The sequence below is a fragment of the Balaenoptera ricei genome, chromosome 4 (genome assembly GCF_028023285.1).
Source record: "Balaenoptera ricei isolate mBalRic1 chromosome 4, mBalRic1.hap2, whole genome shotgun sequence".
Lineage (NCBI taxonomy): Eukaryota > Metazoa > Chordata > Mammalia > Artiodactyla > Balaenopteridae > Balaenoptera > Balaenoptera ricei.
This window is the reverse complement of record NC_082642.1, coordinates 33,095,530-33,118,768: the sequence shown is the minus strand read 5'-3', so window position 1 is coordinate 33,118,768 and position 23,239 is coordinate 33,095,530. Positions and strand designations below refer to the sequence as shown.

The window sequence follows — 23,239 nt, the reverse complement described above, 5'->3', positions numbered from 1 at the left end:
ACCAGGGTACGGGGGTTGTCAGTTTTTATAGGGGTGGGTAATTTTCATAGGCTAAAGAGTGGGAGGAGTATTCCAGCTATTTTGGAGAAGGGATGGGGATTTCCAGGAATTGGGCCACCGCCCACTTTTTGACCTTTATGGTTGATCTTGGAACTGTCATGGCGCCTGTGGGTGTGTCATCAGCTTGCTGATGTGTTACAATGATCGTATACTGAGGCTCAAGGTCTAGTGGAAGTCGACTTGTCCACCACCTTGGACCTATTTGGTTCTAATCTGTTTATGTCGTGTCCTCCGGCTATGTTATTCTTTTAAAGGTTGTGCCCTGCCCCCTTCTCTCCTGTTTAACTACTAGGTGGTAAAATTTCTTAAGGAAGCTACAAAATGGTTGGAGCCTAAATAAAGTCATGCAGAACTGAACACTGCCCTTAGTGCTGCCTTTGCCCTCAAATCTCTAAACACCGACTCAGGAATTCCCAACACCTTGCATCTCTCAATCATCCACAACACTCCATGTCTTCTACCTTCTCCTCCAGGAAATCTTTCCATTGTGTACTTGAAGAATGACTCTTTGCATAGATGGTAATGAATGGTAACACTTACTTTTAACTGGGACTGTCTGGAGACAAACCGAAAGGTAATTCTGGCATAAGGAATTGTAGGCATGGTGGCAAGGCAGTGAGAAAAAGACTATGGAAACTTGAGCTATTCAGGTTTAAAAGCTAGTGTCTTTGCAGGGCATCAGGAAAGCCTCAGCTCAATGTCACATACCTAAGGGATTTCTAAGCCCATCAATTCTAAAGTAGCTTCCCTCCATATCAAAGTCTTCTGTTTTCTTCATGATACTCATCACTCATCATGGGAAATGATCTTATTTATTGGTTTACTTGATGGTTATCTATCCCTACTAGAATATAAATTCTATGAGGTAGGGATTGGCTTAGTCCATTGCATTCCCAGTACTGACACAAAATGAGGACTCAGTACTGTAGATATTTGTAAACAAAAGAATCGAATGAACACTTATACAGACATACCTTGATTTACACACAATCAAGTCATTTAAATTGCTTAGGGGGAGAAGAATATTTATATTAGCTATCTAGAAAATTACAGGACACTGTTTTTACAAATGTAAAATAGTATCCCTTAACCACTTTTTAAAAAAATTTGGATTTTGCAAATTTTTCATTTGGCTTTCTTAAAAAAGTGGAATCTCATAAATTTCATTCAAATTCTAAGCGAGGTGTTCTGTATCCCCTATATGTGTAGAACATGACAAATATTCACCAAATACACATTCATTAAAACTTGAGTTTAAAAAAAATCCCATACTTAATTTTGAGTTCGCCACATTATTTTAAAAATTCAATATGCATTATTGTGTAACGCATTTCAAATTTTAATATATTTACTTGAAGTGCTATTTAAAGCCTATTTACTGAAGTGTGTTTTCAAAGACTTTAAGATGTTCCTTACCACAGCTGCCAGATATAGTAACTTTACAGAATTTTTAAAGAATGTCTTAAGCGCTGAAAGAACTACATGCAGTGTGCATGTACTTTCACAAGGAAGGGTCTAAAATTGGTGGTCACCACCAGAAAGAGGGTTATTTATTCTCTGATCGCCAGTAAATTTAATAGGCCCGTGGCCAGGAGGAGGCCCCTGGCTGAACCCATCCTAATGGGACTGCGTTGCTTGGGAAACCAAAGAGAAGTTTGCGGTCATTTGCTCTAGAGCCCAAGACCACATCCTTCAAGTTTTCCTGCCCTCCAAATCTACTAAAGAAGGGGGAAAAAAGAGAGAAGGAATAAGGGAGGATGGGGGGAACGAAGGGGAGAGAAAGAGGAGGGGGGGAGAGGAGAAAGAGGGAGAGAGATGGGCGGGGGCCTGCCCTGGAAAGAGCTGCGCTCCAAGCCCCGCCCCCGTTTCCCAGGTAACCGGGTAAACAGACCTCCATCTCCTTTTCCCCAGTGAACTCTGCTAGGTGTGAAGTGGCGGGCAGGAAGCAGTGGGCAGGGAGTCCGAGTGGAGATGTGCTCTTTCGTGAGAGTGGGGTCCCCCAAAGGGTTGGGGCCCTCCAAGGGATTGGGATCTTCCCTCGAGCCAGGTACAGTTTACCCCTTAGAGATGAGTGCCCTTGGAGGAATGAGGGTATCTGAGAGGAAATCTCCCCTGAGCATGGACGTGGCACTCACCCAGGAAGGAAAAGATGACTTAGGAGAGAGAAGGGTCTTCATGGGAACAACATCTCCCACGGAGTTGGGGCTTAGAGTGGGATTAGGAAAAGAAGATTCTCCATGCAGTAATAAATATGAGGAGGGGATGGCTTCACCGGAAACAAAATGTCCATCGAGCAATGGGCTTGATATAAGATTAAAAAGACAGAATATTTCTAGGACTTTCATGGACGGGAGTAATTTAGGAGTCAACAGAGTCTCAGCCTCACAGGAAACAAAATTTCCTCTGAGAATGTTGCCAGGAAGAGCGGGTTTAGAAAATGAGCGTTTCCTGGCAGGGTGTTGTCCTCGAAGGGTAACACAGTCTCCACTGGGCCTGGTGTGTGAAAGTCCACAGGCTCTAGGGAGCAGGAGATGTCCTGTGGCTGGTGACCCTGAAGAGTTAGGGGCTTCAGTGGGGAAGCAACCTACTTTGGGTATGGAACCTAGACAGGAACTGGAAAAAGAGTCCACCTGTGTGGTGATGAAGCACAGCACAGAGATACAGCCTCCTGTGGAGGTGGACCTGGGGCTCCCCCAACTAGAGGATCCAGATGAAACGAAGCCTACAGAGCCCCAAATGGGCTTGGTGATAGGACCTTCTGAGTGCCAGTTGGCTCAACAACCTGAAGTGCAAAGGGAGACTGAGAACATTGAACCAGGACTAGAACCTCCAGATCGCATCAGACCCATCTACTCTGGGAAATTTTTTGATCGGTTACCTTGCTTGCCAAGTGTAAGTTTTTTCCTACTACTTTCCCTAGGAACTATGTATAGCCATGTCTCTATCAAGATGATAAATTAGTGAGACTTGTTAGGATTTGCGGAGTCAAATTGCAGAGATTTTGTTGAGATTCTGATATTCCTTGTCCCAAGAGACTCTTTCCAGCTGTTACTTTGTCCGATCTCCTCTGACTCTCTGCCTCCTTTTCTAATGTCAGCTTTGTTTTCTGTGCACACGAATGGTTCCTTTTGATTTCTCCCTCCTTTCTCCTTTGACCTACATTTCATTCCTCAATCTGCATTTTCTCAACCCTCCAACTGCAATACATGTTATATCCTAATATTCACGTACTTTTTTCAAAAACAGTTTGCTTTTTCTATTCATTATTCTGTGAGTTATTTATTCTTTCAGCAAAGACTTGTGGTGGTCCTTATGCTGGGTCCAGGGCACTATCAAATGAAAAGCATATGATTCTTATCCCATGGGTTTAGGCTCTCACTCCAATGCTGGAGACAATAACTAAACAAATATTATATAGATGTCTAAATGCATAGAAAACAAATTCTTCCTTAATAGAAGTACACTCTAAATATGAAGCGCAATGGAAAGTTCGGGCAATTTTTTTTGGAGGAGATAGGAAAGGCTTTACAGAGCAAGTAATATTTCAGCTAATTTAGAAAGGTGTCAGTATTTGTCAGATGGAAACGGTTGGAGCATCTTGGGCAAAGAATGGCATAGAGTATGACCAAAGCTTCTTGTGTTGGGAGGTATAAGCAATGCTGTTTAGCCAGCATGGTGGTAAGAGATGAAGAAGAAATCTAAAGGTCCAGAATGCAGGGGTAAAATGTATGGGTACAGAAGCAATGGTGGATCTTCATGAGGGAAGAAATAAATAAAATTTGCCTTTTGGAAAGATAATTCTGATGTGAATAATAATGGTGGACTTGAAGGGTAAGATATTGGATGACAGGAAAAAGTTAGAAGGCTATTTCAAGGTAATGATGGCCTGAAATTAACATAGAGTTGGAAAGAATTGGAGAGGAGAGAGCAATCCTGAGAACCTTTTAGGAGATGGTATTGTTAAGAATTGCCATCCAGTTGTGGATCTATGTGGTGAAAGAGAGGGAAGTTGATGGATGACTTAAGAGTTTCTAGGTTGATAATGAGACATCTTCTGGTTTGGTGACACACGAATATCTGGTGTTGGCCATCCTGAGTTTCAGATATTTACAGGATATCAGATGAAAAAGCCAGGGAGACAGTTGGAGCCATGGGTGGAAATGGGACAAAGAAGGTCTAGGCAAGATCTTACCTTGGGAAACACATGAGATGATCAGAGAAAGAAATGTCAACTAGGTGAGTTCTTGAGGACAAGGATTTTCTCTTATTTATCATGTAGCTTCATGGCATATCACAATGTCCAGCTTATACTGGTCATTCAGTAAATATATGTTTGATAAATGGAAGGAAGGCTGGATGATTCGTGGGAGAACAAACAGTCAGAGAAGAAAGAGGTGAGTCTGAGAGGGTGGTATTGAGCAACATAAGGGGAGCATCCTTAAAGTATTCTGGGAATAAAGGAGAGATTAGAGAACACAATTCTGCTGAAGTGGTCACAGGGATTCTGCAGAACTGTTTGGTTTTTTTTTTTGGCATCTGCAGACTTTTGTTCCCCTTGGGACTCAGGGTGTTCTTTTGTCTTTGACCCACTTTGCTTTCTGGTTCCGTTACTGGATTTCCCCAGCCACTCTCTTCTCACTTGACCATGCCTGCTTCTCCTTTCTGGATCGGTTCTGCAGTCTATGGGTCTATGGCTTCAGACCTGATCTCACGCACGAGCAGAAACCAGCTTCCGGTTTCCAATACAGGCAGTTCTAAAACCTCTGCTTCCTGCTACCTCTCACGTCCTCCTTTCTAAATGTGAGAGGACAGGGAAGAGAGCTTCAAGGAGAAAGTGACCAACAGTGTTAAAACGTCTCTGATAGGGTAAATAGAATAAAGATGAATTAGCTTTGGGCATTAAGGGAATTAGCAACATAGTGAGAATGCAGATTCCAATATACTGAAGAGTGAAATTAGAATTGGAGAAAACTATTGTAACTTTTTTTTTCCCTTAAGAAGTGTGACAGTGAAGAGAACAGAGTAAAGATTCCATTTAGGAATAATTTTATTTATTTAGTGAATCAGTAGGGGAGTTTGAGATAACACAAACGAGATGGGTGGAACCAGACCCTAGATAAGCAGGAGGCAGTGGAACCGGGATCACAGGCCAGAGGAGAGATTAGCCTAGACTAGAAAAAAGGTTCCTTTTAAAATAATTTTTTAAATATTAAAATATCTACTTTCACTATAAAACAAAGATAATAACATAGAAAATTTAGAAAACAGGAATGAAAACACAATAATGTTATCACCCTAACACTATGCCTACTGGCACTTTGCTGCCCTCACATTAATTGTTATCAGTGGCTTTACTATATCAACATCACTACCCATGGAGCTTTGCAGGTATTAACTCTTTACCGGTGAGGAAACTGAGGAAAATTAGATAATTTGGCCAAAGTCTTACAGCTAAGAAGTGGTAGCCCCAGGATTTGAAGTCACCACTTCCAATTTAAGAGTCTGAGTTCTAGACTGTACTATACTTCCCATGACACTTTTCTCCTAATTCATTTTTATGTAGTTGTTACAGCAAGCATAAAAATTGTCTTGAGTTTTCACTTACTATTATTTAATAAATTTTTCAGTGTTATTACAGAGAACTTAAAAGATGTTTTAGTGATAAAAGCAATATTTCCTTAAGCCCATATATGATTCTTTAGATAACTCATTTCCTCTCTTTTTGGACAATAGATTTTTTTCCAGATTTTTCTGTAAAAATAGTCTATGAACTTCTTTATGTATATGTCTTAGAATATTTCCTTAGGATAGAGTTTCAACAGAAGCCAAAGGATGAATCTTTCTCTAGTTCTTGTTGCCAAATCCCTTCCTAAAAGATTGTACCACTAAGTTTTAAAAACTAATAATGATTTGTAAGGCATTGTTTTAATTCACATTTCTTTGATTTATAATGAGATTGAAAATTGTTTCATATGTTTGTTTTCATTGTTTTTTTTTTTTTATTCTTACATCTGGTCATCTTGCTGAACTCTGATTGGTCTTAATTGCTTATTATTTCTTTTGGATTTGCTAGGTAGACAATCATATTGACACTTCTTTTGTCTTTCCTTCTTTAATATATATAACTCTCATTTCAATTGCCTATCTCACTGCATTGCCTACGATCAATAATACAATATTGAAAGGTCGCTTTTCAGACTTTAATGGGAATGATTCTAATGGTTCACCATTAAGTATTATTTTTGCCATATCCATTCCCAGTTTGCTAAGTATGTTTAAAAGTCAGGAATAGAGCTTGAACTATGAAGAGCTTTCCCCACGTTTGTTGAAATATATCTTTCCTGAATGAATACAGTTAATTTTCTAATAGCAAACCATCTTCATATTTTTGAGCTAAACCCTACTTGGTTGTGATATATTATTATTATAATATATTCTAGGATTTGATTTGCCAGTTTTTAGTGGGATTTTTGCATCTATGATCCCATGTAATATTGGACACAGTTTTCCTTTTTGTGTTATCTTTCTGGGAGTTTGGTATTAGGGTAATGCTAGCACATGAAAAGAATTGAGAAGTCTTCCATATTTTCATTTTCTTTATGCTTGTAACAGTTTAGATATTGTGTGTATTATCTACTTCTCGTAGGCTTAGTGGAACATATACAACTGAAAGGAAAAGAATAGGAGATCCCCAGCATCCTGATCAAGGGATAGGATGGTGAAGTATTTGATGCCCCTGAGTTCATCCAGTTTCAGAGAAGGGAAGAAGTTCATTTGGGAGAGGTCAAAACCCATTTTCAAGTATGACAGTGAGCAGAGTTCAGATGGAAATACCTATGTGAAGAGCCTGCTAAAATCAACCTGCGTGGACACTAGCTTTTCATCAGGGTGCACTCAGGAAACTGTCATCTCCACGAGAGGCTGTTCCAGTGTTGGGGGGAGGGGAACAGATGCATCTCACTGTAAGGACACTCATACTGTGGTTTGAAGTTGCTGCCCAGAGTTGGCTGCAAGTGAAGGTCTGCTCTGATGGATTTATGAGACCCCATTAGACCTTCTCGTCCTGCTGGTAAAACAGTCATTGGTATAGCAGCAAGGACCTGTATTCAGGAAAAGCCAAGAAATGGTGGCCCAAGAGGAGAGTTTTGGAGTGCTCTTCAAGAACTAAAGAGTCTGGTAAAACGAGGTCCTCTCTGTGTAGGCCCTTGAAAGGGCTCTTGGACAGCACTCTGGTAGAGATCAAAATCTCTCTAATGGTCATTTCTCCAAGACATCCTGACGCTGTCCCTTGATTGACATTAATGCATTGACTATGGCAGAAACCTTGGGGTTATTAAGACTAAACAACTGAACCTTAAAAAGTGCATTGATAAATGGTATTGAGGCCTGAAGTACAAAGAGGAGGAAGGAAGGAAAGTTTCAAAGAAAGGTTTTAAAAAGATAATATTGTCTACAATGACTAGACAGTATGTTAGGCGCTAGGGCTACAAAGATGAAAAATGATACAGTACCGTCTTTCCAAAAACCTTACAGTCTAGAGACTTGAGACCAATAGACCAATGATTTTACAATGTAGTAAATGTCATGCAAAGGGATGCCTTATTTTCTTCCTCTTCTACACAAAGAGACCCTGATAGCTATTTGGGGGATGGGTAGAGGCAAAGGGGTCACCTATTTGTAAATCTTGTGAGAACCTGATAGTCATGCAAGCCCTGATACTCAAAAAAAAAAAAAAAAAAAAGTCACAAAGATTCATTTTGTCTGAATTTGCAAAGAGCCAATCTCTGCAGAATTCTGAGAAGTGGGTGGTTTTATTTGCCTAATGGGTTCAGGGCCTTCTGGGCAGAAAGATTGATGCCATCATTCCTAACTTTTTTGCTGAGATATTCCGAGTTAGGAATATCTATGAGTAAAACAGCGTGATCTTGACCAAGGGAGAGATTGGGACCATTATGCCAGCCCACACTGAGTTTGGAGAGTGGATGATTATGGGTCAGTGGGTCTTCAGCAGCTGAAAATGGTCTTGTATCAACCTTCCTGAGTTGACTTGAATCATACTTGGTCACTGAAACCTGTAATATTGGGGACCAACTGACGAGGTGGCCAAGGGAGATGGCACTGCTGTGGCTGGGAACTGAGGAAGGAGGTGCCTGAGTGAGGAGGTGGTCAGTGCAGTTGGGAGTTTGATTACAGACAGAGGGCCTGAGCAGATAAGTAAAGACTGAGGACAGTAGGAGCTAGGTTTCTAACTGGTAGAGAAAAAACTTACTAATACGAAAAGGAGAAGGATAGAAGGAATCCTGTTGTGTTGGATTGTAATTGGAGGTATTGGTGGAAACTCATGGTATATCTATGTCTATGTCTATGTCTATATCTATATCTATATCTATATATCTATGTCTATATCCATGTCAATATCTAAGCTAGATACATTTAACTAAACAGAGTATCATAGAATTGATATAGATGTAAGTGTGTGGGGTGTGTATACACCACACATTTCCTAGCTCCATCCTCTAAGAGGATCTAGAAACAATGTTTACTTAGTAGCAATGAACACACCAGAACCGGGATCTTGGTTTCTAAATATCATTCTCTACTAAAAGGAATCAGGACTCTTCGGGGGAATGGCTGACTCTAGGGCTGGTGTAGTACGCTATGAACTTGGAACACCTTTGAGAATGAAAAAGTAAGAAAATGCTCAAAGAATAATGCAGATATGTCAAAGGGGTGCAGAAACAAGCTTGAAGGAGCTCCCAGTGGCCCAAACTGTTATACTTTGAGCACTGAATAAAATTAACATTGAATAAAAGGGGAAGGGAGGGAGAGATAAACTAGGAGTTTGGGATTAACAGATACACACTGCCGTATATAAAATAGATGAACAACAAGGACCTACTGTATAGCACAGGGAACTATATTCAATATCTTGTAATAACCTATGGAAAAAAATTGAAAAAAAATAACCAAATCATTTTGCTGTAAACTGGAAACTAACACAATATTGTAAATGAACTATACTTCAATTAAGAAATTACCATTGAATAAAACAGAAATCCATGAGCCCATACTGATATAAATACATGAGTGTTTGAAAAAATAGCAAGAAAAAAAAATTTCCTTGCAGTATAGTGTAGATGGAATGATGGAATTAGAAAGTCACCATTTGGCAACCATCATAGTAGTAATGATTTAGGTAAGAGTCATCAATGGATGACTCTTAAAACAGTAGGTAAAAGTTTAGTGAGGAACTGGATATTTACACAGAATAATTTTTTAAATTGATACATAGTTGATTTACAATGTTGTGTTAATTTCTGCCTTACAGCAATGTGATTCAGTTACACGTATATATAAATCTTTTTTATATTCTTATCCATTATGTTTATCACAGGATATTGAACATAGTTCCCTGTGTTTTACATCAGACCTTGTTGTTTATCCATTACATAGAATAATTACTGATTACAAACTTTACAGTGGAGAAACCTAGCTGGCTTTACCTTCCTTTAGTGATCAAAGTTAACACTATCAGTAATAGGACAAATTGACAGCGTGTGCTTCCTGATAGAAAAACACAGCATTGTTCCTCTGATAGCCCTGACAAAAATGTATAACTTTCATCATAAGAGAACACTAGTCAAACCCAAACTGAGGAACATTTAACAAAATAACTGACCTATACTCAAAAAATGTCAAGGTCATGAAAGATAAGAGAACATTAGGAACTGTTCCTGACCAAAGAAGACAGAACAGACATGACAAGTAAATGCTATGCATGTGTGCTGGTTACCGAGGCACTTGGATCCTGACTCCCCTCAAGAGGACCTGCTGGGTGCGGGTCTGGGCCGGGGTCAGGGGGTGGGGAGTGTAGCCGGTTGACAGCCTTCACCTGCTGCCCCATAGATCCCCTGCAGCATTCCTTCACCAGGCCTCACTCCCCAGGACAGAGCAAGGCAGGGACTCTTGAACTGAACTTGTTCGGCCAACACAGATTCCTTTAATGGGAAACGTAGTCTCAGAGACCACACACTGGCCTGGCCAAAGTGTTCTCAGAACTGTGCTGTGGCCTGAAGCTCTTCTTTTTTTTTTTTTTTTTTAGTAATCAATTTTATTTATTTATTTTTATTTTTAACGTGATAATCCATTTATTTATTTATTTATTTATTTATTTATGGCTGTGTTGGGTCTTCGTTTCTGTGCGAGGGCTCTCTCCAGTTATGGCAAGTGGGGACCACTCTTCATCGCAGTGCGCCGGCCTCTCACTGTCACGGCCTCTCTTGTTGCAGAGCACAAGCTCCAGATGCGCAGGCTCAGTAGTTGTGGCTCACGGGCCTAGTTGCTCCGCGGCATGTGGGATCCTCCCAGACCAGGGCTCGAACCCGTGTCCCCTGCATTGGCAGGCAGACTCTCAACCACTGCGCCACCAGGGAAGCCCTGAAGCTCTTCTTAATACTTCCTTCCTGCTCTCCTTTCACAGGTGACATGGTCTGAAAGCTCTCCCTGCCTACCCTCCTCCTCCCCCTTCATCTTTCACAGGTGTTTCCCTTCATAAATCTCTTGTATGGCTAATGGAGGTTGTCTGGTTTTCAGGGGAGCCGAGCACTCACGCTGTGACCTTGGATTTACTCCTTTTTCTAGAAAGGACTATACTGGGGCAACTGGTGATATCTGAATCTGGTCCTTATATTAGATACTAGAATTATATCCATGCTAATTTCCTGACTTTTGTGGCCTGCAATTGTTTTTTTTTTCTTAAGATAATAAACCATGAGGAAAAAGAAAATAAAAAAGGACACAATCGTTTAAAAATTTCAATAAATTTTAGAAAATAGGAAGATGGAGACATGGCCACTGATTTTGCAGGGGGAAATGAAATATGAGGGAAAGCAGGTGGTAATTTCCACCAGAAATGATCCCATTTGCCTGGAATAATCCCTGAGAAGCTCAGCCCATGGAAGAAGATGTAGTAAAACTTGGATCTGAAAACTGAAGGATTGGTTGAAGGTCCAAATTCAGTGTAGCTGGGTTTCCAGTTCCCCTCCTCCATTCTATGCTACCATGATTCCTACCTCTCTCCACCAGCTCCCACGCCGTTCTACCAAAACTGTGGGTTTATTTTCCCAAAGTTGTTTTTGGAGTCAAAAGACTCCAAGCCAAAGATAAGGCAGGAGGGCAGCTCCAGGCTGAAAATGGGACGTTAGTAAGTAAAAGTATAGTTTCTGTACTGCAGTTTCCCTAGCTTCCTCTCCCAGTGGGTCCTTCAAGGGCCAGCAGCCGGGGGTAAAGCCCACCCTCTCACCAGGAGGCAGTGATTAGAGAGACAGAAGGGCATGACCGATAAGAGTATAGACTCAGAAGCCAGCCTGCTTGGGCTCAGATATCTGCCAATATAGGAGCAGTGTAACCCTGTTACTCAACCTCTCTGTGCCTCAGTTTGCTTACGAGGGAGATGATAATAGTACCTACCTTGTGGAAACCATTATGAGTATTAAATGAAATAATACATAGGAAGCCCTTAGAATGGTATCCAGACTATGTGATGTGCTTTATTATCGTCAGTTATTATTACCATTATTATTAGTCTCTGGAAATTCTGAATAGCCTAGAGGAAAAAAAAAATTTATACTGGGGACTTTACCAAAATAAAGACTGCCTCATTAACTGATCATATTATAGGAAAGCCTGAGAGTCAGCAAGCCCTGTAACACACAGAGCTCCATAATCATCTCTGTGGAGTCTTAAACTTTGTGATGATCAAACACCAGCTTGAAGGGAGGGGCTGAAACAAGCTAACAGAAAACCCAGAGAGAACAGTGGAAATGTAAGCACACAGGAAAGTTACTTGAGAGATAAAAGATGTTGCATTAGTAAGACAAGATTGGAACTTTTAAAAGAACAGCCAGAAGCTAACACAACACTGTAAAGCAACTATACTCCAATAAAAAAAAAAAAAAAAAAAAAAAAGAACAGCCAGAGAAGAAGAAATGACATTTTAGAACTTAAATATAAGTTATTTAGAGAGTCTGAATAAAAATTCAGTAGAGGATTGGAGGATGAACTCAAAGACATTTCCGAGACATTAAAACAAATGCCCTTGAGGCAAAAGAAAGAAGACTCAGAGAAGATCATTGTTCCCTTTCTCGGGTTAAGGGGTCCCTAGGATCAGCAGAGGTCCCCCCTTTAGAGCTGAGGAAGTAGAACTTAAGGTGACCGTTAAAGCTGCTCTTAAGTTCTGTCCTGGCTCTGCATATACTTGATTCTCATTCTTATTTCTAGTGCTCTTGCAGCTGTTTCCCTTCTATTTGATATTGTTTATAGATTTTTTGAAAGCCTTCATTGCTTTCTTTTGCTTAATAAAGCAGTACGCAGTAAAATATTGAGAAAAAAGTACAAAGAAGAAAATAAAAGCACATGTAATCTCACCACTCAGAAATGGCGATCACAACTAACAACTTTTTGTCTATGGTGTTCTGTACATATTGCAGATAGAGATGTGATTCTTTGAATTTGTACGATGCAAATTTACGTCTTTGTTTTAAATTCATGAACATCTTCCTATACCATTAAAATGATGTATATACATCATTTTAAATGATTCCACGATAGCATATCTTTTGAAGGTACCATATTTTATTTAACCATTTGCCTGTTGTTGTGTATTTAGTGTGTTTATATCTATATAAATAAAACAAAAGTTCATTCCGTTTGTCTCTTACTGGACCACATGAAAAATTCCACAACAGATTTTCACCAAACTTGGGAAGTATGTTTGGGATAGCCAGATTCAAAGTGTAGGCTATGAAGAATAGAGTATATTCATGTTGTGGAGCTTGATGGAGAAACAATAGGGGAGGGAAAATAATTTTCCCTCTACCTTTCTGAGTTCTTGGCTGAGACTTCCTGTGACAAAAGACAGATTAACAAGAGAAAAGCAAACACATTTATTAACATGTATACCTCATGTATACATGGGAGATACCCAGGAAAACTGAGTAAGTCCCAAGATGGCCCAAGTCACCACCTTAAATACCATCTTTAGCTACAGACAAAAAAGGATGTTGGGGGACTTCCCTGGCGGTCCAGTAGTTAAGACTTCACCTTCCAATACAGGGGGGTGCAGGTTCGATCCCAGATTGAGGAGCTAAGATCCCACGTGCCTCGTGGCCGAAAAACCAAAAACATAAAACAGAAGCAGTATTGTAACTAATTCAATAAAGACTTTAAAAATGGCCCATATCAAAAAAAAAATCTTAAAAAAAAAAAAAGGATGTTGACAGAAAACTATATTAACCATAATGGAAAAGAATATCAAAAAAATAACTGAATCACTTTGCTGTACAGCAGAAACTAACACAACATTGTAAATCAACTATACTTCAACAAAAGAAGAAAACATCTAACTATGAGAGAAAAAAAAAAAAGATGTTGGGGCAAAAAGAAGGCCAGCTATGGGAGGTTACCAGGGAAAGCATGGTAAACAAAGGTAAGGTTTATTATGCACATTAAATCGGTGCCTTCTCCATTGATAAGAGTTCCTGGACATTTAGAGTCAACCTTCTCTTCCTAGTACAGAGAGGGAAACACCTTTACAAGCGATTTCCTTTGTAAAATGTACATGTCCCTTACAAAAGGGTAACTTCTACTCTGTTTTCAGAGCTTCTGCTGTTTCTTAGAATAATTGGTTCAAAACAATCCTTATGCCAAAGAGGCATATTTGGAGGCGGCAAGTTCTGCTATCCTTCACACCTCAAATTGATGAACAGGCATCCTTGAAAACAACTGAAATAAAAAGAGATAAAAAGAGATCCATGGCTGGAGCGAGACTTGTCACACATAATATGACACTGTAGATAGAAATCAGACATAATGGCTTCCATCTTTGTGTCCCCAGTCAAATGGCCTGAGAACATCCAAACCTGATTACAGCTACTGATTTGGAATCTACTGATTTTCAAGTAGGCAACTCGATGAGGAATACCGAGGGCATTTCTGTCCAACAGAATGTTTACAGTGATAGAAACCTGGAATATCCACTGTCAAACACTTGGAAGGTCAGCAGATGACGGACAAGTAAAGTCATCTCTCAGGCCATGGACTGATTGATCTGTCAATCAATCCATCCTTCCTTCCATCTCTCTCATCATGTAGCATCTGGCGAGTAGCTGCCCTGGGTATCCCCAGCCTTAGGAGTTAGTCTTTTTTCTTTTTAACTTTTTATTTTATATTGGAGTATAGTTGATTAACAATGTTGTGATATATCGTTTCAGGTGTAGAGCAAACTGATTCAGTTATGTATATGCATGTATCTATTCTTTTTCAAATTCTTTTCCCATTTAGGTTGTTACATAATATTGAACAATAGTTCCCTGTGTTATACAGTAGGTCCTTGTTGGTTATACATTTTAAATATAGCACTGTGTACATGTTAATCCCAAACTCCCTAACTATCCCTTCCCCCAACCCTTCCCCCTGGTAACCATAAGTTTGTTCTTTAAGTCTGCGAGTCTGTTTCTGTTTTGTAAATAAGTTCATTTGTATCATTTCTTTTTAGATTCCTTTCTCTTTCTCTTTCTCTGTCTGACTTACTTCACTCAGTATGACAATCTCTAGATCCACCCATGTCGCTGCAAATGGCATTATTTCATTCCTTTTAATGGCTGAGTAATATTCCATTGTATATATGTACCACATCTTCTCCATTCCTTATGAGTTAATCTTTACATTAAATATTTAAAAGAATGGCTGGAGCTTCTATAACATGTATAGCAAGAGAGACTTTATGTTCCCTGATATCTCTGAGATTTCTTACAATTTCCAGCTGAATTAAAAATCACTTGTATCTCAAAAAAAAAAAAAACCAAACAAATAAATAAAATAAAAAACAAACAAAAAGAAATTTTAAAAAATCACTTGCATCCCTCCTCTCTTTTCCCCACCCTGCTTCAGCTCAAGTTAGAGCACAGCCCCTTTCCTTTTTAACCCAAGGTTCTTCTCCCATTGTGTAGTTGTGTAAGTAGAATTTACTCAAGATTTGGCATTAAGGTTGGGCTGCTTGTGACTGGCCAGTTTCGCATCTTGGGCCCCCTGGTGTCTGACCTTGTTGCTAGATCATTCCCTCCTCCCACCTCTTTCTCAGTCTTTCTCTCATCTCTCTTAATCCTTCTTTAGTCTATCCCATCAAGAGTTCATATTTTCTCCCATTTTTTAGCAAAGCAATTAACTTCTCTGTCTGACCATGTCTACAGGCTTCCTCTTTTATACACAGAGATGTCATCAAGATACTCTCTTAATCTCTTTTTTTTAAATCAATCAATCAATTAATTTTTGGCTGCGTTGGGTCTTTGTTGCTGCGTGCGGGCTTTCTCTGGTTGCGGAGAGCAGGGGCTACTCTTCGTAGAGGTGCACAGGCTTCTCATTGCGGTGGCTTCTCTTGTTGCGGAGCACAGGCTCTAGGTGCACAGGCTTCAGTAGTTGTGGCACACAGGCTCAGTATTGTGGCACGTGGGCTCAATAGTTGTGGTGCGCAGGCTTTGTTGCTCTGTGGCATGTGGGATCTTCCTGGACCAGGGCTCTAACCCGTGTGCCCTGCATTGGCGGGTGGATTCTTAATCACTGAGCCACCAGGGAAGTCCCTACTCTCTTAATCCTTGATGGTTCTCCCTCTAAGAGGAATTCCGCAGTTAACATTTAACATAATAAAAAACTTTCACCTACCCATCTATATCCATCTGTCTTTATTGTCATCCAGTCATCCCTCATTTATCTAATTGATCCATCCCCCTGCCAACACCTACACATTCATCCATTCACCCAGCTCTCAGCCTCTCTGCTTTTCACTGATTTCCTCCCATCCTCCTCCAGAGACCTAGAACATTCTCTATGGGAAGTTTCTTTCTCTCTGTTTTTTAAAGAGAAACTTATGCTTTGCAGAAATAACTATCAGCTGCCTTGAAATGATAAAGGGGAAATAGATAAGAGGTGCATTGCTGGGAACGAACTGTTATAATCTTTGCTTGGGCAAGGGAAGGGCAGATAAGACCCAAATTAGAATTAAGTGAACAAAGCCAAGTGAGGTTTGGGCCATTCACTGAAGGAGCTTGGCCAGGGGTGACATGTTCGCATATATCAAAAGTTAGGGTGTTGGTGGAAGTACACCCACAATGCAAACACACCCACACTCACTCAGAAATACTTAATACTTTGAGTTTAGCTTGAATTCAGCCACACTCTCATTGTACTGATGACAATAAGACAGCCGATAATTAACCTGTGAACTATGACAGGATTATTTCTGAAAGTTGAATCCCTCAGCATGTTGCAGAGGTCCTATAATTGATGGATCACTAACAATGCTGCACTGTAAAAAAAAAGGTATGCTTGAATATATGTAGCATCTAATGTTTATATTATACATCAGGATTGTCTTAGATTTGCTAATTGTTCTTACTACTTTTCTTAATTGTGTTAAGTAGTTGAAAGTAACTTTTTAGCATTAGATACATAGGCCAAATTTGAAATACATTCCATTCTTCAAAACACTCCCCCTGGACCTGACAATGACCAATTATTGCTTTTTTTCTCTTTAGGCAGGGAAAGTTCTTCCGATTGGATACAGAGCTGCAAACTGCTTGACTGAAAAACTTCCCAGGGTGAGTGTTTTCAAAATGCATTTGTGTGAACGTAAGATAAACAACGCTCAACATTCCTTCTGAGAGTTGCATAAATTTAATGTGGTCAATTTGGATTATTTTTACTGTATTTTGGGGCCTTCTATTGAGTTTGTCCAAGGAAGTGAAAATTCCAGGCTTACAATTTCCAGCTCTACAAAAACTACTGGAGATTCCATTTATTTCGATGGGAAATAGTCATTTATGGTATGCTTCCTAACCTGGATACTTCTTGGTTGTTTTCTAAATATAACTTTTAAAATATGTTGTTTATTTCCATTAAAAAAATTTCAGGATGTTTCATTTTTTGGAGCTGTAGATCCCCAGGTACTGATTAAACTCATGTAATGAAGGGTGTTCATTGATTGGTATAGATCAGTCTTGCTAATATCTAATCGACTGTACTTAATAATTCTATTTTCTTCTCTCCCTGTTGGTAGCTAACGACCCCACCTGAGGCAAAAAAATTTTTCAACTTCAGATATCCACCTGCTGGAGCCGAAAGAGTATTTTACGGCAGAGCAAATGATCCCCAAATTGCACCTTCTTTGACACATGGAATAAGATCTAAAATTTCAACAGCGGTAACTTCTTTTCTATTTTTCCCTGTGCATTATTCACTTACCAAGGTGAAAATGCACAAATGAGGTATTAGTGAAATATCTCCTTCCCACTCTTAATCTTGGGCAGTGAAAAAAATCCAAGCAGCAGCAGCCAAGAGGGTGAGTGTAGAAAAGTCGATGGTTTAAGCCACAGACTAATATTCTCCCCTCAGGTAATAAAAGCCAAGCTGCACTTAATTTTCTCACAGTAAAGAGAAGTGCTGTCAAGGTTTGTTAAAGCATGGTGAGGACAAAGGCTGGGTGATATTGCTGGAGATGCTAAGAGCACTTGTACATGCATTGTGTGCACGCAGGGTCCCGGTGTTACCTGCTACTGATTGAATGGACAGTCAAGGGTCAGAAGACCTGATCTTATACCTGGAGGGAGCTGGTGGGAAGCACGTGGCTCTTGCGCTTGTCATTCCTACTTTTCTGGAACCTTTGAGTCGAGTAACCAGGGAGTTGCCCTCATAAATGCTTCAGCCCCAATGAAAAGTCATGTTTAGACATGTCTAAGCTGCATAGCCCCAATTCTGATGGTTCATTTGAAGGTGAGCCAAGACAACGATCATGAAATGTTTTCCCACAATCATATTGTCTTCTCCCCAGCTATTGAGTTTCAGACTTTTTTCCTTTTTTTTGGTTGTTACATCTTTGCTTTGTACGATTTCTTTAGGCAAAGGTACTGATCAACCCACAGCCTATTACAACCTTTCAACAGAAAATGAAAGATAAGAAGGAATCAGTATATTTTAGCAATCAACGGGCACCGCTAGGAAAATCTCATGATCAGACGCCAGGATTACCTAAAGGCTTGGATATACTCAATACGACATTTGGGACGGCAGTCATCAGAGGTAGTGAAAATAAAGGGTGGGGAAGGAGTGATAAAATGTCTTCTTAGAAAATGGGATTAAATATCCTGTTGGGATTTATTTAGTGCTGGTGTAAATGTTGATTCAAGAATGAAAGATGGGAATCATAGCAAGAAAGTTACTCTCAGACCCAGAAACCTTAGAGTTGATGTATGTCAAGGCCGTAAGAGTTCAGGGTTTGGAGAGGAGATTCAGGGAGCAGAGTAGAGATGGTGTAAAGGCAGGAAAGAGACTCAGGGAAGTTGATGTTGGGACCAGCTGTGAGGGCTGCTATCTCTTTCCCCTGGACATCTATTTGTGTGTTTTATTTCCACCAAAGCCTCTAATGTGTTCATAACTCTTAATTCTTTTAAAAAAATTTTTTGTATTGAAGTATAGTTGATGTACAATGTGTAAATTTCTGCTGTACAGCAAAGTGACTCAGTAATACACATATATACATACTTTTTTGTATTCTTCTCCATGATGGTTTATCTCAGGATATTAAATATAGTTCCCTGTGCTATACAGTAGGACCGTATTGTTTATCCATTCTATATATACCAGTTTGCATCTGCTAGCCCCAAACTCCCCATCCATCCCTCCTCCACCTCCGCTCCCCCTTGGCAACCACCAGTTTGTTCTCTAGGGCTGTGCATAACTCTTTAACTCTTTATGAAATTCTGTTTCATACAAAGACCACAAAACAGATAAGTTAGGTAAATGCTGTGTACAACACTCATTCATGAAGATCCATGATGTGTACACTTGCTTATTAACCAAACAGGCAGTATCAGAGCAGATTCCCCTCTCATCTTGAGAGGGAGTGGAGCAATCTTTCAACAAACGACTTAGAATAGAATTGGTCACAGGCCATTTTTTCTTCTGCAGCCCCAGCGTCCTGCCACGTTGTTGGGTGCTTTCCCTTTACACCTTCTCACGTTTAGTCTTTTCTGGTCTCTTACCCTCTCCTTCCAGGGATCTTATTACAGGAAAACTCAAATTCCATCTTTTTTTCATCCTGCAGAGGAATTCGCTTCTTTCTTTGTCTTTCTGCAACTACTGAGGCTCTGCTCCAGGAACTTATCTTTTTTTCACCAAAATGTCCATTAGATTATTTTCCTTAACATAGTAACATCCGTTCTGGAGATAAATTATGCCTTTCTTTTGGAATGCAAAATGTGCAGTTGTACTTTAGTTTATCAGATCTAAAGTTAAAACCTGCTAAAATTTGAAACATGAAAAATGTATTTTAGAACAGATAAAATATCTTTTTTTTTCTTTTAAATAGGATTAAAAATTGTATTTAAGTACACCGGGCATTACAGAATTACAGTAATTATATCATAACCGCCATCAAGGATTACTTCATTTAATATGGAAAGTACTGTCTAGGTGTGCCTCATTTAAATATGTAATAGAAAGAATGTTCCAAAATGTGTATATGTGTATTAATAGGTGTAATGGTTCCCACGTCAAAAAGAAGCACTGCTTTACAGGATTATTCTGAGTAGGGCTACCTTCTGATATTCTTAACTGTTTACAGACCCCACTTCTTGGCAGAAAGTCCAAAAGAAAACATCTTAATGTATGTTGTTAGGCTGAAAGAGAAGAGTGAAATTGTAAATGGAATTATATTTGAAAATCATTACATGAAACAATAAAAACAAAATAATTCGCTGTATTTAAAACCAGGGACCACCAGTCCTGGGAAAGCAGCTGTTCAACAAAGATCTTCTAGCTCTAGGTTTGGGAGCAGTAAGAAGAAGAATTTCTTTCTGATTCCAGTGATTTCCCTGGCACTTTGGGCTACTTTGAAGATAGATATTCACATCTAAACAGATTCAGGGTGTGTGCTGTTGTCTACAGCTGCCAAAATTTGCATCAAGGCTTCCCTACAGTGCATCAGGGTTTCTGAAACTGACTTGTGATTCAAATTTGCCTAGATCATCTTGGGAAGTCTGGAGCAAACTAAAATAAAAAGTATCCTGAGATCCTCAAAATTGGGAATTTAACTGGGCTTGGCATATAGCTCAGGACAACCAAAGTGGTTAACCAGTATGGAGTTCTTCAGAATTCTAGGGATTGAATCTGTTCAAGTGGGATCCTTAAGACAGTGATGCCTGGGCTATTCCTGTCTTTGGTGATAAATCTCTATGTATGTTGGCTTTTTACCCATGTAGCTTATGTAGTTAGCATACCAGTTTGTCATTTGCTCTAGTCAACTTAAATATGCTATAAAGAGCTGAAAAATGCCTTAAAACTGATTTCATTAATTCTTCCTTCAGAATTATCTGCTAGAGAGGTGGTGAATCCACCAAAATCCTATCAAGAAGTATTTGAAGAAGGACAGGCAGGACACGATCTGTATATTGTATCTCACAATGATTATTATGCAGGTAAGTCTCCTCCAGTGTAAAATGGGCCTGAGAATATGAGACTCAGATTTGTGAAGAGGAATAAGGGAGATGATGTGCTTAAAGTTAAAATGTCTGGCATATAATAGGTGATCAATAAATAATAACATTACTTATAAGGTTATAAACCCTGATACACTTATGTATTTTGTGTGTAAAATGTAGAAAGATATGTTTCATTAAAATGAAAAAAATAGCTAAGTAAGATTAAATGTTGGGTAGTCTAATCTTGTTTTTTATTCAAATAGTAGGATTATTCTAAGTGCTTCGCTTTACATGAAGAATATTAGATAATGGTCAAGCGCAGAAATTTTCGAGTCAGATCAAGTTCAAGGCCTAGCTTGTCCATTTATTATCTTTTAGACCTTGAATATTTTACTTATCACCATCTATTTTAAATTTCTTAAATAGGGATAATAATGTTGCGAGGATGAAGTGAGTGCCTGCAAAATGCCAAGCATGGTGCCTGGAACATAGTGAGGGCTCAGTAACTATTATCATTATTATTATTATTATTATTATTATTATTATTATTATTATTATTATTATTATTATGTGATCTTGACTAAAAGCCTTATTACTAGAATTATTCTATAGCATAACTAAAAGGCATTGGATGTTTAAGTGCTGTAAACTACAACTTAATTGTTGACGAGTGGGTGTTAAGTAGAATCTTGATCTAACAGAGGATTGACAATTAGACTCTGATACCTGTCCTGAGAAAGCCGATGGCCTGTGCATGATTCACGAACTAATCTGCGTTAGTTAGAAGCAAAACTAGCCCTTCACTGCAGCACATGACCCCTCTCTCCGTCTTTATTTCTTTCCTTTTCTCCTCCACCGCCCCTTCACATCATACTCCTTCTGGGGCTTGTCTGCTATACCCATTGATCTCCGGCTGGAGTCAGCCATTCCCTTCTCCCATGACCAGTCTCTGCCGGTTCCTTACACTGCCCGGTACACCCCGGTCCTGAGATCATCTCCATCCTCCCACGCCTGCTTCCACCCCGCGCTTTTTCACAACCTTGACAAGGCTTCTCTCCGTGTCTCCTCCGCCGCCACTTCCCTGGCTCTGTCCCTCCCTTTCTTTTCTTTAATATAAATTTATTTATCTTATTTTATTTATTTTTGGCTGAGTTGGGTCTTTGTTGCTGCGCGTGGGCTTCCTTTAGTGTTGGTGAGCGGGGGCTACTCTTCATTGCGGTGCGCGGGCTTCCCATTGCGGTGGCTTCTCTTGTTGTGGAGCACGGGCTCTAGGCACATGGGCTTCAGTAGTTGTGGCACGCGGGCTCAGTGGTTGTGGCTCGCGGGCTCTAGAGCGCAGGCTCGGTAGTTGTGGCGCACAGGCTTAGCTGCTCTGTGGCATCTTCCCGGACCAGGGCTGGAACCCGTGTCTCCTTCACTGGCAGGCGGATTCTTAACCACTGCGCCACCAGGGAATTCCCCTCTCTTTCTTCTTTTCCTCCTTTTAGTCTTCCTTTTCTTTATTCCTCCTTCCCTCCATTCCTCTCTTGTGAAAATATTTTATTCATTTTTGGAAAAGTTTAGCATCGATAGCACAATCTAATCCAATGCCATTTGATTGTTTTAAGAAAGAAGGATTTCAATGAATATGTATATAGACGCCCTTTACATGCATTTAGCACTTGGAGGAAAATTTGGAGGAAAATGAGTGTAGTTTAAAAAATTATTTATTTATTTATTTATATTTAAAATTTATTTATTTATTTATTTATATTGGAGTATAGTTGATTTACAATGTTGTGTTAGTTTCTGGTGTACAGCAAAGTGATTCAGTTATACATATGTGCATTCTTTTCCATTATGGTTTATCACAGGATATTGAATATAGTTCCCTGTGCTGTACAATAGGACCTTGTTGTTTATCCATTCTATATATAGTAGTTTGCATCTGCTAGTCCAAAACTCCCAGTCCAATTTTTTTTTTTAATATTTAGAAGACTCTAATGGACTATCACATGACTGAAATTACTTTCATTTGCTGATTTTTACAGAAGTTTCACTAGCCTCTTGAAAAGGAATAGAATCCAATCCTTTAAATATTTATTTTTTACTTTTTCCCTTTAATGAAAGCACTATTTTTTATTATAAAAATGTAATTGTAGAGAATGTAAATATCATGGAAAAATGAAGAGAAAGTAAATGTAACCTTGAAATCCCATTAGCCAGAGATAACTACATTTGATATATTGAACATCTTTCTAACCCCCATCCACGGAGCTATCTTCAGTTAAATATGACAATAATCTCCATGCTTTTGGAGAACCTGCTATATGCATTTAAAATTTTTTACTTGAAATAGTATGTCAAGGGCATCATTCAATAACAATAACAACCTCTTTTAAATACACTTGATTTAAATTATTACTAAAGTAATAGATATTTTCTTTTATAAAATGCAGGTTGTATAGAAATATATGAAATGCAAAGGAAATCTCCCACAATTCCCAGTCTGCCATAGGTGATACTTTCATATATGTTTTTCTTTGCTCATTCATATATGAGTGTATGTCTGTGTTTTGCATCCTACTGTACACACTTTTTTTTCCCCTTTTGCTTCCCCCCACTCCCCACATATGAAATTTCTTGGTTGTCTTTTCAGGTCAGTTATCAAT

At 39.3% G+C, this 23,239-nt stretch overlaps 1 protein-coding gene across 1 annotated transcript in view; it reads left to right on the top strand.

The window, feature by feature from the left end:
- Nucleotides 1–2,031: 2,031 nt before the first annotated feature.
- Nucleotides 2,032–23,239, top strand: part of EFHB (EF-hand domain family member B) — a 47,805-nt gene continuing 26,597 nt past the window's right edge. Inside the window, exons 1-5 of the mRNA XM_059921946.1 lie at nt 2,032–2,952; nt 16,650–16,712; nt 17,171–17,314; nt 18,009–18,189; nt 20,475–20,585. Coding sequence (XP_059777929.1) covers nt 2,032–2,952; nt 16,650–16,712; nt 17,171–17,314; nt 18,009–18,189; nt 20,475–20,585 — 1,420 coding nt within the window. The remainder of the gene's footprint in view (nt 2,953–16,649; nt 16,713–17,170; nt 17,315–18,008; nt 18,190–20,474; nt 20,586–23,239) is intronic.